The sequence below is a fragment of the Antechinus flavipes genome, chromosome X (assembly GCF_016432865.1).
Source record: "Antechinus flavipes isolate AdamAnt ecotype Samford, QLD, Australia chromosome X, AdamAnt_v2, whole genome shotgun sequence".
In the NCBI taxonomy this organism is placed as follows: Eukaryota; Metazoa; Chordata; class Mammalia; order Dasyuromorphia; family Dasyuridae; genus Antechinus; species Antechinus flavipes.
This window is the reverse complement of record NC_067404.1, coordinates 51360582-51375799: the sequence shown is the minus strand read 5'-3', so window position 1 is coordinate 51375799 and position 15218 is coordinate 51360582. Positions and strand designations below refer to the sequence as shown.

At 45.3% G+C, this 15218-nt stretch overlaps 1 protein-coding gene across 6 annotated transcripts in view; it reads left to right on the top strand.

Moving 5' to 3' along the window:
• The window catches only part of GRIA3 (glutamate ionotropic receptor AMPA type subunit 3), a 279563-nt gene that overhangs the window by 68113 nt on the left and 196232 nt on the right, over positions 1 to 15218 (top strand). For all 6 annotated transcript variants that reach the window (XR_007948819.1, XM_051968621.1, XM_051968620.1 and 3 more), the window contains exon 3: positions 11209 to 11448. Coding sequence is in view for 5 of the 6 variants with exons in the window: in XM_051968621.1 (XP_051824581.1) it covers positions 11209 to 11448 (240 nt within the window). In the remaining variant the exon portion in view is untranslated. The remainder of the gene's footprint in view (positions 1 to 11208; positions 11449 to 15218) is intronic.

Here is a 15218-nt window from a genome sequence, read left to right as displayed (position 1 = left end):
TTCCTACAGATCTTCATATTTTTAAGTGTTTTACAATCATCGCTGCTAATCCCCCAAACATCCCTGCAAGTGTGTAAATACTATGGGTTCTCCAGGGTACCAGAGAGCTGCTGGAACACAGATTGAGGCAACGTAAAGGTCACGGCAGACTAAGGAGCAATGATCAGGAAAATAACTCGGGAGCTCTGGTAGGTGGTAGATGAAGTAATGGGCAGATCATGGCTGAGCACCCACCAGACGGACGTGGTGCTCCTGTGCACTGTGGGGAAGGCACTACTCCCTTTGGGGAGCTTGCAGAGTTAGTGAGGAGATATGACAAAGCCAGGGAGCATGATGGGATGGAAAGAGCCAAAGCAATCACGAGAACATATTTCTACACGCTTCGCGTTTTGCCATGTACTTTCCTCTGAACAATCCTGTGAGCAAGGGAATCGAAGTTTTATTACCCCTACAAATGAGGGGTCTGAGGCTCTGAGCACTATTCAAGATGAATTAGCTAGTGCCTGACAGAGCATTGGGGTCCAGTTTTCCTGCCCTGGTGACACAAAAGTCAAGGATTCTCATCTGGCTTCTGCCCCCGATTTGTTGTGTGCCTTTAAGCAAGTTGGTCTCCTACTTTGGGTCTCACTTTACTCCCAGAAAATGAGGAGATTGGACTACAGGATCTCTGAGATCCCTTCCAGATCTATCACACTCTCATCACCTGCTAGGTTCTGATCCCAGCTCTGCTCCTTTGTAGATGTGTGATCTTGGTCAAGTCCCTTCCTTTCACTCTAGTTTCCCCCTCTGGACAATGAGGGGTTTGGACTAGAAGGGCTCTTAATAAGGTCTCTCTTGACTCTGATCTTCTGTTTAAGGAATATAATAAAGTACAACTATCCCTGGTACAATAACGCAGCCCTCAGGAGTGAGTTGTTAGGAGAAAGACTGCCAGATTGTTTCTCTCTCTAATTCCTGGCCTTCCCCTTTATTATTCCCTTACCCCCCTCCACCATTTCCAGGGAGAAAGGGAGTTTTCCTTCTTCGGGTTTCAGAGTCCTCAGGTAAGGACCCTTTCTTGACAGTTCTCTCCACTTTCCATCATGTCCATGTATGCTTATGATTCTGTCTTTTTCCTCTATTAGAGGAAAAGCTTCTGGAAATGAGGGTCTATATCTTATATGTCTGCAAATCATTAGATGCTATACTTAGAGCTGGAAAGAACCTTGCACGCTATCCAGTCCAACCCCGTCACTGAGGCTTGGAGGGGTTAAGTGATCTACCTAAGGTCACACAGCCAGCGTGGTCCAAAAGAGCAGCCCAGCCAGGGGATCTTTGCATAAGCAAAGATGTAGAGGTGGAGGAAATATGGAGGGTTTGAGAAGTGAGGCAGAGAGGATATTGGTTGGGACAGAGGAATCCCAAAAGGAAGTCCTTGTAAGTAAATTTAGATTAAGTGCAGACCTTTCAGGAGAGCCTCAAATATCAAGCCGAGGGAGGTGGCCTCTATAGGAGCCATAGATCACTGAGCAACACTGTCTACCTTGAGCAGGAATTCTTTTTTTCCTTTTTTTTTGCTGAGGCAATTGGGGTTAAGTGATATGTTAAGGAAGTGTTAAGTGTCTGAGGTCAGATCTGAACTGGAGTCCTCCTGACTTCAGGGCTGGTGCTCTATCCACTACCCCAACCAGTTGCCGCTTGAGCAGGAATTCTTGAACTTTTTTTTAAAGGTATTTAAAGGTATTTTGATAACTACTTTTCTATTTAAGAACATTATTCTTTTTATTATAATTTCTGTTCAGAGACAGATGAAATAGAAAGCATTTTTTCTATTCAGACTCCTGTTCGGAGCTCTTGTTAACATCATGAGTGCATAGCAACTGTAGATAAGAACTTCTGAGAATTGTTTGCCTGAGATAACTATTTTCGATAAAAAATGGTTCCCTTTGTAATCCTGTGTATTTTATTTTATGAACTTCCAAACATTCTTCTGACGAGGAGACACTAAGCCAAAGTACCTCAAGTCTGGGACGTAAAAAAGGTTAAGAACTTTTGGCCCTAGAAGAGAGGCAGCATGACTCAATGGCTGGACTGAGTCATGGGGATGTGAGGTCAAAGCTTTCTCCTATTCGTTACACCGTGGCTTAACCTTGCTGGGCCTCAGTTTCCTTGTCTGAAAATAGGAGTAATATCAGCCTCCAAGGTTTGTTCTGAGGTTCCAGTGACATGATGTGTGAGAAGCATTTGCAAACTAAAGTTCTATAGAAACGTTCCGTTGTTGTTGTTGTTCATTCCTTAGGTTGCTCGTTATCTATGGCCTGGCCAAAGTGAGGGGTCAGATGGGAGAACGTGCCAGATAACTGAGGGTGAAGTGCTATGAATACTTCAAAGCTTCACAAGAGCAACATCTTCCTTAGTGTGGCTCCTGTCCCCACCAAGACAGGTCCCAGCCACCGGGAAAGTTGCGATGACCAAAAGAAGCCTTTTCTCAGAGGATGAGCTGGGCAGGGAGCTTCTAAAGCTGGGCCAGAGCCTCTAGAGCTGGGCCAGGAGCTTCTAGAGCTGGGCAGCCTGATCGGTTTGCCCGCTGCTCTGCTGGAGGAGCTTTGGAGAGCCCAAGGTCACCTCCAGGCCAGGAGGAGACATCCATCAGAGGAGGGCATGGGGAAGCAGTGACAGTGTCATCAAAAACATTCTCAGCCCTTAAATGTGCTGTACCAGAAGAATTCTGGAGACAGCAGTCAGCCAGTTCTCCCAGGAATAAACACGAGAGAGGCAACGGGGGTGGGGGAGAGGGAAGACAGACAGACAGACAGATAGACAGACAGAGGGGGGAGGAGACGCACAAAGAGAGATCAGATAGAGATGAAAGAGAGGAGGGAGAGAGGGCAGCGAGAAGGGGGAGGGGAGGAGGGAGAGGGGGAAAAGGGGGAGGAGGAGGAGGGGAAGAGGAGGAGGGAAAGGGAGAAGAGGAGGGGAGGATGGGAGAGGAGGAGAAGGAGGGGAAGGAGGACAAGGAATAAGATGAGGAAGAGAAAGAGGAGGAGGGGGAAGAGAAGGAAGAAGAGGGGAGCAGGAGGAGGGGAGAAGGAGGAGAAAGAGAGGGAGAAGGGGAAGAGGAGGAAGAATCGAGGAGGTTGGGAGGGGTGGCTGAGGCCTCGGCAGAGAATGAGACCTGTAGGGTCCACTGGCCTCAGATTTCGGGTCCCATGCGTCCTGGCTATCTTTGTGGCCGTGGCCATGGCGTCCCCCAGCTTCCCGGTCCGGGCCTCATTTTCCCTGGGAAAACTAGGTGGAGGAGGGAGGGGGACAAGCAAAGCGCCTCTAACTCCCTTCAGGCCCTAGATGGAGGATCCCGTTCCCTTGGGTCTTGGGAAAACCATCGGTCCTCCTGGGCCTCAGTTTCCTCCTCTGCCAAATCCGGAGGTTGGACTGGCGGGCCCACCGGCTCGGAGCCATATTATGTAAGTTTTATGTAAGTTCAGTCCATTTGTGCAAGTCCCTGACTGGAGCCCGCGCACCTGTACCAGCCCCCCAGCTCTGCTTCCAGCTTGCTGGGTGACCTTCAGCAAGTCCCCGCCCACCCTGGGTCTCCAGCTGCCCTCCCTCCCTCCCCAGGGGGCGGTGCCCTGGATCTCCCTGAACCTGTCCCCTTCCTCCGCCGGGACTCCCCCCCCCCCCCCCCGGGGCCTGGGCAGGGCTGCGGCTCGGAGGCCCAGGTGTGGCCAGAAATAGCTGCGGCCCACGAGGGGAGAGCACAGCCCATTGTGGGGGGAGGGGGGGCGGCCGGGGAGAGAGGTGAAGCTCGTCTTCAGCGCCGCCTCCGCCTCTCCCGTCCGCCCACCGCGTCTCCGGGCGCCTGGCAACCGGGGCTTTCCAACTGCTCAGATTGCCCCGGGCACCCACTGAGAGCCCTCCTCCCTGGAGGCCCGTCCTCAGCCTCAGGCAAGATCCCGGCTCCCGCCTGCCCTCAGCCTCCTCTGCTGCTGCTGCAGCTGGAGTGGTACAAAGAGTGCCTGCGTCCCCATCGGGCCGGCACTTACCGGCTGTGTGACCTTGGCCGAGCCATTTTCCCACTCAGGGCCTCGGTTTCCCCCTCAGTAGGCCGGATGAATTGGACTCCGACCTCTTCCAACTCTCGCTCTAGGATCCTTCTTGGGGACGCGGGGCTTCTAACAGTCTCCTAGGTCTGGATCCCTGCCCCAGCCCCCAACGTTCTCCCAGGAACCATCTGCCTGGGATTCCTCTGTTCGCTTTTATAGTCTCTATCCTTCCGGAGACACGCGTTCTCCGCAGTGGCAGAACAAGGTGCTGGAGAGCAGGGACGGTGTCGGGGACCTTTGACCCCGCGGTTCTTAGCACCTTGTCTGGCACACAGGAAGTCCTGAGCCCGTTTGTTGGCCGACGCACCCCTCAGAGACTACGGGCTTTCAGAAATGTCAGCTCAGATCTGAGTCGCTATGGGACCAAATCTGAGCCTGGATTATTCATCCCAAAACCACCCCATCCTCCCCATCGGGCTCATTTTCTGTGGATCAGAGAATCTTAGCGGGACTGCCAGAAGGGACCTCCAAAGGTCGGCGACCCCCCACCCGCTTGCTCTTAACAGATGAGGGACTGAGGCAGGACAGGATAACTGACTTGTTCAAGGTCACTCAGAGCCTGGGATTTCAACCCAGATTTCTGGCTCCAAATCCAATGTTCTGCATGGGCAGTAGGACCCAGGGCTCCCCATCACTGCTTGTTCCCCACAGGCGGTGCTGGCCTGCCTCCAAAGCCACCCTGATCTGTACCCATCCAACCAGAATTAAACAGCCCACTGAAATCCGAGCCCACGTTTCTATGGCATCTTAAGGTCTGCAGAATCCTTTATTTAACATTGCCATAGATATCACGAAGATTATTATCCTCATTTTACAGATAAGGAAACTGAGACCCAACAAGGTTAAGCGATTCACACAGCTAGCCAGAGTCGAGCATCCAGGATCCTTCCTTCCCCTCCTCTTCTCCCTCCTTAACCCCTTTTTTCCCTGTCTCCTCTTCTCTTCCCTCCCCTCCTGGCCTTTCCGCTCTTCCACTACCCAACTTCCAATGAAAAGCAAACCAGGGCGAGAAAGGATGGGGCTGGTGAAAAGGCAGCATGGCATTTTGAGCCGGAAGGGACCAATCCCTTCATTGTACAGGGAAGGAAACTGAGAACAAAGAAATAAAGTACCCAGCCCAAGGTCACAAGGCTGTAGGTATTGCAGTCAAGACTCCCACCCAAGTCTTCAGTTCTCAAGTTAGTCCAAGCAAAAGGGGAACAATTCCTTTTTTGCCGTGTGCCCCCCCCCAATGGGGTTTAAAGAACTCCATCCACTGGAAATATTCTGACAACATCGTTTCGTGGATTCATAGCTTATTAAATTCTCCTACTCAAAGGGTAGTAATTAAGGTGTCCATATCAGCCTGGAGGAAGGTTGTTAATGGAAGGCTGGGCCCTCCCCAAGTAGTTCTATGTCGTGGGATTTTTTTTTTTTTAATCACAGATGAAGGCATAGATAACACTCTTACCAAATCATTATAGTGAGGACAAAGTTGGGAAGGAAAACTAATGGTGAACTACAGAACCCACATCCAAATTATTCTCAGAGAATGGGCCAAATCTAAGGAAGTCAACAGGATTAATATAAAGTTCTACACGTGGGTCCAAGAATGAACTTCACAAGCATCGTGCTGAACTAGGATGACTAAAGTGCGGTTTATGTGAAAAACTAACTGAAATTTTGTTTTACTACTACTAATAATAATAACTAGTATCTTGGAAAGCTAACTTGGTGAACTACAGAACCCACATCCAAATGATTCTCAAAGAATGGGCCGAATCTAAAGAAGTAAACAGTGATAAGGATTAATATAAAGTTTTACACGTGGGTCCAAAAATTAACTTCACAAACATCGTGCTGAACTAGGATAACGACTACAGTTTATGTGAAAAACTAATTGAAATTTTGTTATCATTACTAATAATAATAACTAGTATCTTATAATACTTTAAAGTTTGCAAATCACTCTCCAAATGTTATCTTATTTGATCCTTCCAATTCTGAGAAGTAGGAGCCATTATTATTCTCATTGTGCAGATGGGGAAATTGAAGGAGAAGTCAAGTAACTTTCTCGGGATCGCAGTCAGTGTCTGAGGCTAGATTTTACTTCAGGTCTTCTTGACTCTAGGTGTAGGGTTCTGATTATCCTATAACCTCACCACACTGCCCTATGTGAATGAGTCAACAGCTTGACAGCTTAAAAACCCACACAGCTTTTGCCTCCCACTTTCTCTCTCCTAGTCAAATCCCATCAGAATGACTATGGCCAGTTCTGGGCACCATGGATTTGGAAGGATATTGAAAAGCTAAAAGGCAACTGGGATGGTGAGGGGCTTCAGAACCATTGCGTACGTGGAACAGTGGAAACTACAGATGTTTGTTTAGTTTGAATTGGAGCTGTGGAGAAGGTACATAGACTAGTACCTTCTCAATGGACAGGAATCAACGGATAGAGCAAGGGACCACGATTAGAAGTCATAGGCCGACAGGTTGGAGGTCGAGCTAAGGAAGAATAAGCGATGAAGAATGGGTAGCTTTCGGAAGGTAGGACTTTTCCATGACTGGAGCTGTTTAAGCAGGGTTTGGCTGAGCATCCGTCAATGATGATTCCTTCTTGCACTGGATAAGAGGTGGGCTTCCCTAACGCACACAGACAATAAAGTTCCATCAGCCCCACTGACGATAGACCGAATACGTTGGTTCGCTTGTAGATCTGACATTGTTTGCCTGGAGGTCCAGAGACCACATTATTACTTTGCAACTCTCTGCTCAATGCCAAGTTTTATTGCCCAGTTTATTGCTATGTAGCATCATTTCTGCCAGCCCCGTCTGTCTATGGAAAGCTATGGAACTGGTACAAAGACACGTGGATGTATGAATCGGCTTCCTAGCCCTTTTGCTGTGTCTCATTTAAAGGGACTAGGACGTGAATTCGGTGACCTTTTCAATGAGAAGCCTCCTGAATCCCATGTCCCATGAGTTGTAAATCAGGAGCGGGAGCAGATGGGGAGGCTGTGGCCCAAAGCAGGGGAGCCCTTGCCTAAGGTCACATGAATAGGAAGTGGCAGAGATTCTGGATTTCAGATGATTTATGGATAAAGATCCATCAAATCTATGTTAGGAATGGAAAACAACCGACACCGGCAACCCCAGTTAGTTTTATTGAGTCCCGTATTGTCATGATTACAATGGGTAAGGCTCCTCCTTTGGCTTTATTCACTACTTTTAATTCTTCTCAAAGTGTTTTAAGGCTATTACCTTATTTTCTCTAAATCACGGCCCAGAAAAGGAACCAGTGCAAGTTGTACCATCCTTTCTTTGAAGGGGAGGAAACTGAGGCTCAATCAATGAGACAGCGATTGGGTTATACCAGGGCCCTTCACTCCCAGTCTGCTGCTTTTGCAACCAAGGGGGTCTAGAGAATGACCCCCACCCCACCCAACCCATTGTGCTCCTGTGCATCTCTTCCTGCTGCTAAAACTTATCAGGAATGTTGAGAAACTCAGACCAGAATGATTCCTTAGTTTGGAAGAACGTGGGGATTTTACCCAGGAGATGAGAAGATTTAGGAAACAATAATATATCTGCTATAAATATGTACTTCGTATGAATTTGAGCTGGAATATATCTTCTCAATTTGGCCACTTTGGAACCAGGGTGACCTGAATCAAGTCACTTCCCTACTTTAGGTCTCAGTTTTCTCATCTGTAAAATGAGGGGGTTGAACTAGAAGACTTCTGAGATCCTTCTAGTTCTAAATCTACATGACGCCATGGTCCTAGACCAGGTTTCTTATTTTACGGTTGAGGAAAATGAGACCCGAGTAGGGGATGCAGCTTATCCCAAGTCATATGGCAAATGACAGAACCAAGAACTCTCCCCATTAGAACGTAAGCCCCTTGTAGGTATGGCTTATTTAATTCATGGTCTTTATATCTCCAGTGCCTAACACTGAGCCTGGCACATAGTAGGTTGAATATTAAAACCCAATTCCTCCCATTCAAAATCTTCACAATATCCCCTTATGATAAAAGTGTTCAAGTAGCAGAAGAGCTTCCAGGAAGAAATGAGAGTCCACTTATTTTACTTGACCACAGAGAGTACATCTAGGACCAGAGGGCAGAGGTTAGAAGGAACTGAAATTGTAGTTGGCTTTGCATGAGGAGCAAGTTCCTAAGAAGAAATATGGTTTGATAATAGGATGGGCTGTCTCGCAGGCAGTGAGCTCCTTGTCTCTGTAGGTCTTCGAGCAAAGGCCAGGGGACTCTCCCAGGGAAATTATAATGGGAATTTCTGCTCAGAAGAGGGTTAGACTGCATGACCTCTGGAGGGCTAACCCAACCCTGAAATTCAACATTCTGTGGCTTATGGAGAAAAAGAATTCTCTCCCCCAAAGAAACACCATGTTTTGCCAGGTTAGTGCCTGCGATTGCTCACTGCTCCCTTTGAGCAGGCTCTGATGCTGATAAGCAGCATTTCCTTTGGCACAGCTTAGCTCTATACCATGTAATTGCAAAAATAACCATTTAGACTGTGAAGAGGCAATGTGCTCCCGAAAGCAAAACTGTGTGCCAGGAAATGAACCCAAAGATGGTAATTAAATTATGGTGTTATCAGAGAGAGGCCAGGACCGCTCGCTGCTAGGAGGCAGCAGAGAAGCTCGGGCCTAGGAAGAGGGGACCGTTGGTCAGGCCTGGACCCCCCTCTGGTGAAGCAGGATCTGCCACTCCTAAATCAGGGACAGTCCCGTACATGAGCTGGATAAGCAGTGCCTGACAAATTACCATGGGAAGAGGTGCCCAAAGTATCCCTCTGCCCCCTTAAAATAATCCAATAAACCTGTCTCGGTATCCCAGATTCCTGCTAGAATAACCATTCATTAAGAGCCTAAGGAGACAGTATAGTACGGGAGCTAAAGGGCTGACTCAGGAATCAGAGGACCTGAGTACAAATCCTACCTCTGATAACTACTCTATGACCTTGTCCTTCCCCTCCCCTGGCCTCAGTTCCCCCCCTGGAAAATGAGAGGGTCGGTCTAGATGGCCTCTGAGGGCCCTCTTAGCTGTAGATGCACAAGATATTAGAGCTGACATGGATGCCGTGGCCGTCTCGTGTAAAGCAGGCCATCTTAAACTTTTTCCACTCATGATCCCTTTTCACCCAAGAAATTTTTCCGTGACCCTGGGTATATAGGTATATAAAATAGGTATACAAATCAAACATTTCCTGATAATAAATCATAATTTCATGACCCTCACATTCAGTCACAAGACCCCATATGAGCTCATAAACCACAGTTGAAGAAGTGGGGTCTAAATCATACCTGAACAAGCTCTCCCTTCCAACATAGTCAACGAGTGGTCATCCAGCCTCTGCTCGAAGACCTCCAAGGATGGAGAACCTATGATCTTTCCAAGCAGTCCATCACACTTTAGTACAGCTCTAAATTGTTAGGAAGTTCGGTTTGGGAGATTTTTTTTTCCTGATATCAAACTTAATTTGCTTCTCTGAAATGTCCATATGTTGTTTCAAGTTCTTTCCTCTGGGGCCAAGCAAAATAAATCTAGTCCTTCTAGATGCCAGTCTTTCAAATACTCCAACGAAGATATCATGGCTCTCCTCGAATATTCTCTTCTCCCGGCTAAACCTCCAAGTTTCCCAAGCTGTTGTCATGTGTCTTCCTTTTTTTATATAATAAAAAGGAAAATAATTTTATTGTGAAATTAATGATTAATGAACATTTCAAGACAAAATAGTGAAGAGTATATAAGAAACTCTAAAATATTACAAGGTATAACGAAATATCTATACTGTGTCTATTCTGTACTTTTTTGTGAATAAAAATAGACATTTTATTGATGCTTTTTTCTTTAACCTACTTCCTCTTCCCCCAGTGAAAGCATTACCTTTTAGTAAATATGTAGCCAAACAAATCAATATGTTATCCATGTATAAAGATTCAGGTCTGATTCTGTAGCTCATCACTTCTGCCAAGAAATGGGAATTATGTTTCATCTTCAATTTTTTTCAAGTCACTACTGCTCAAGTTTAGTCAAAGTTCTTCAACCTTTTAAAGCTGTTGTATTTCACATTATTATTTTGCTCATCACATAAATTATTCTAGTCATAAATAATTATTATAAAGTCATAAATGATTATTATCAATGAATTATTTTATTTCACTCAACATCAGTTCATACATGTCTTTCAATGTTTCCTTGAATCTATCAAAATCTTCATTTCTTTTATTTATTTATTGTTGAGACAATTGGGGTTAAGTGACTTGTCCGGGGTCACACAGCTGGGACGGGTTAAGTGTCTGAGATCAGATTTGAACTTGGGTCCTCCTGACTTCAGGGCCGGGGCTCTATCCACTGCACCACCTGGCTGCCCCAAAAGTCTTCATTTCTTATGCCACTATAAAGTTTCATTATGTTCATAAACCTCAGTTTGGCCATTTGCCAAGCCATGAACACCCAGTTCATTTTTAGTTCTTTTGTCGTATGTTTTTAAACAGTTAAAATGTTTCTGTTACCCAGAAGAAGTGATTACTTAGTAGCAAAGATTGGTTTAGTTCATGAGCCCACTAAGCTATATTGTTACCCCACGAGAACAACAATGAGGAGATAAGACATGCGATGGGGATAAATTGATACTTTTTTGTGTGGAGGGGGCCAGGTAAAGTGGGGTCCTTTCCTTATTCTGAACTTCATAAAACCTTTTTCTCATGGCTGTTTTGTCTTTTGAAGCCTGTGATTTAATGTTGTCCTTCCAATCCCCATCAGCACTCAGGGACTAAACGATGTCATTGAGAGTACAGTATTCTACAAAGCTTTTCAAAGTTAGGGGTTGCAGGCAGTATTGCCCTCCTGTTACCTATTAGGGGACAGAGAGAAGAAATGTAATTTGCTCAGGAGAACACACAACTATTGGTGTTGGGGCCTGAATTCAAACCCAGCTCTTCCAAGGCTAGCACTCTACATCACGACAAGCCCGAGGCTCACAGGGATTCGGTGCCATATTGTAGGGTCGTTTGGTTTCCGAGTTGGGACTCTGACTCAGGTCAAAGGACTCCAAAAATGGCTCTTTTCTCCCTCCATCGGTATGAGGTTATTGAAAAGTTTCTCTCTTTCTCTCATTACAGTCTGCTCCCAGTTCTCCAGAGGGGTGTATGCTATCTTCGGGTTCTATGACCAGATGTCAATGAACACCCTGACCTCCTTCTGTGGAGCTCTGCATACATCCTTTGTCACACCCAGCTTTCCCACTGATGCCGATGTGCAGTTTGTCATCCAGATGCGGCCGGCACTGAAGGGCGCCATCTTGAATCTGCTGAGCCACTACAAGTGGGAGAAGTTCGTGTACCTGTATGACACTGAAAGAGGTAAGTTGTGACATCCACAGTTCCTTCTTCCTTCAATAAGTGAATGAGTTAATGAAAGAATGAATGAATGAAAAAGTATTTGTTAAGTATTTATTGTGGGCCATTTATCACTGTGCTAAGCCTCAAGGTACAAATAGAAAAGTCAAAAGAGCTCTCAAGGAACTCTATTGAAGGATACGACATATTTTTTTAAAGTTCATCTGCTGGACAGATGGAAAGGCACAAAAGTCCTAAGGGTGCATCTGTGAGGCAGATGGAAGAGCCTGGGGATCTGTATCCCTGATTATGTAGGTTATATAAGTTGAGCAGATGACATTCTAAGGGACTGCAGGTTGTACACATAGGAGAGAAGGTTGGACCTAGAGGCTCTTGGGATACAATGGCTGAGCAGATAGTAAGGTCTGGTGGTCCTGTCACCAGAAGGACGAGAGTTATTAACTTCAGTTTCATCCAGGCTACATGAACAGTCAAACACTAAGGATGGAGGGCACCATTGGTTGTAGCCATGAAAAAGAAAAGACCTGAATCTATCTCCTTAAAAATGATTTGTCTTAACTAATTATTTAGTATAAAATGGGCACCCCCCAAAAAATTCATTCAGTCCAAAGTGGAGAGAGCCTTAGGATAGAAGAATAATTAATTTGTTTGTTGGAGGGAGGGCTAATTCTCTGATGGGGAAGGTAGATGTTACTCTCCCCGTTTGACAGATGAGGAAACTAAGGTTCTGAGAATCAGTCCATAAACAAGCATTTATTAAGCCCTTACTCTGTACCAAGCAGACCTAGGATCTGCCTTAGCCATTGACAATTCAAGAAAATTTGATCCCACATTGTATATACAGAGAGTTCATACCAGATTGTGTTAGATGACAAGGGTCTCTTCTCATAGGAGGATGAGACTCATACAAAGATAACATACAATATTGTCTCTTATCCGTAAGCACAAAATTATTGTTTCGTAAAGTCTGATAGGGGTAGGGGTGGGGGGGTCAGAGATCATTACCATCTAGAGGAATCTGGGAAAGCTCTCTGGAAGAGGTAGCATCTGAGCTGGATAAAAATTCCCCAAGCAAAGATGGGATGGAAAAACATACCAAACAGAGGAAACAGCTTGAGATTGTGCAGCTGATTGAGTGGTAAGTTGAGACATGGACTGAGACATGGCATTTCCTGTTGCCTCCCAGCTTGGGGATTGTCCTATTAATCCACACCAAGTCTTTCTAGAGTAGCCCCTTAGCAAGTAGAGAGAGATAGAGGAGCTGATGCAGGCTAGAATGGTGCTTTGGGGAGGTTGGCAAAATTGCTATTGAGGCGACGTGTTGAGGAGATCGTCTGAATAAAGGACCTCTGAAACTGAGAGCCTCATCTTATCTGAATATTGGGCTGCTGGTTTGCAACAAATATTCAAGCTGCAATAGGGAGCCACTAAAAATGTTTGAGCTAAGGAGTGTACCCATCTGTACATATGAAACATTAGTCTGGCAGAAATGTGAGATCTAAGCATGTCATCATGGGATCTATTTACTTTAGAGGCGTGCCTCAGTAATAGACTCCCCCTCAGAAGACCAGGAGATCCCCTTCCTCTGAGACTTCCCCTCAAAGCAAAGTTGATTTGTCCCTTATTAGCTCATCACTGCACTCCTGAATCCCAGAATCTTAGAACGGAAATAAGACCTCAGAGTGTGTTTAGTCCAACTTAGATCTAAGCAGGACTCCCTTCTACAACATTATCCCATAATAAGTGGCCTTTCAAACCTACTTATCATTCTCAATGGAAAACCTTTGAGCCACACAAAGGATAGCTTCTATTGCTTTGACAAAGGGCTCAGAATGAGGGCTCAGGACTTCTTCTTTGTAGCATATGTCTCAGATTCTGCTGCATGGCTGCAGGAAACCAAGATGCTGCTCCCCTTTCCCCTTGGGTCTGTAGCTTTAGGTCCAGTTGGAGAAATGGAAGCAGTGAGAATAAGTGACTTGGGATCATAACACACAGAGGTATTAGAGAATAGACAGAGCACTGGACTTGGGGTCATGATAAACTAAGTTCAAATCCCACCAGCTATGTGACCCTGGGCAACTGACTTGACCTTGAATAGCACTTCTATTGTTTCATCTATAAAATTAAGACTCACTAACCTCTATCCCTTCTAGCTCTAAATCTAGAATTTCATGGACTTATGAGCCATCATAAATCTAGAACTGAACATCATACATCAAGAACTGAACCTAGATTTCCTAGGTCTCACCTAAGACCTACCCTCCCACTGAAGCCCCCAAATAATGTGACCTTGGAGACCTCCCCAAATCACCCTCCTGGTGTACCTAGATTCATTCCAAATCATCTCAGATGCTTGTTGCTCACATGTGGCTTTGGCCTTGGGCAAGTCACTCTCCTTGGGCCTCAGTTTCCCTTTTTGTAAAATGAAGGATGATTGGATGCCCTCCCAGGACCTTTCCAGCTTAAGATCTAGGAGCCTAGGTACCAAATTCAAATGCTGTCTCTATGCCTTACAGCTATGACCCCTTGAGCCTCATTTTATTAATTTTTTAAAAATAGCTTTTTATTTACAAGTTATATGCACGGGTAATTTTACAGCATTGATAATTGCCAAACCTTTTGTTCCAATTTTTCCCCTCCTTCCCCCTCTCCCAGACGTCAGGATGACCAGTAAATGTTAAATATATTAAAGTATAAATTAAATACACAATAAGTATACATGACCAAACTGTTATTTTGCTGTACAAAAAGAATCGGACTCTGAAATATTGTACAGTTAGCCTGTGAAGGAAATCCAAGATGCATGCAGGCAAAAATAGAGGGATTGGGTATTCAATGTAATGGTTCTTAGTCATCTCCCAGAGTTCTTTCACTGGGCGTAGCTGGTTCAGTTCATTACTGCTCTATTGGAACTGATTTGGTTCATCTCATTGTTGAAGAGGGCCACGTCCATCAGAATTGATCCTCATATAGTATTGTTTTTGAAGTATATAATGATCTCCTGGTCCTGCTCGTTTCACTCAGCATCAGTTCCTGCAAGTCTCTCCAGGCCTTTCTGAAATCATCCTGCTGGTCATTTCTTACCAAATAATAATTTTCCATAACATTCATAAACCACAATTCATTCAGCCATTCTCCAATTGATGGGCATCCACTCTGTTTCCAGTTTCCGGCCACTACAAAGAGGGCTGCCAACATTTGTGCACATATAGGTCCCTTTCCCTTCTTTAGTATCTCTTTGGGGTATAAGCCTAGTAGAAACACTGCTGGATCAAAGGGTATGCACAGTTTGATAACTTTTTCAGCATAGTTCCAAATCATTCTCCAGAATGGTTGGATGTATTCACAATTCCACCAACAATATATCAGTGTCCCTGTTTTCCCACATCCCCTCCAACATTCCGCATTATCTTTCCCTGTCATTCTAGCCAATCTGACAGGTGTGTAGTGGTATCTCAGAGTTGTCTTAATTTGCATTTCTCTGATTAATAATAACTTGGAGCATCTTTTCATATGGTTGAGCCTCATTTTAAAAATTTAATGTGTTCACTATTTTCCCATTAAATGTTAATTTTAATTAAATTTAATTCAGTTCTAGACACATTGGAATATCGTGGCCAGAGGGTCATGTGTTTAACAACTCTGTTCTCAGTAATCTTTTTTTCCCCTGAGGCAATTGTGGGTAAGTGACTTGCTCAGGATCACACAGCCAGGAAGTGTTAAGTGTCTGAGGCCAGATTTGAACTCAAGTCCTCCCAACTTCCAGGCTGGTG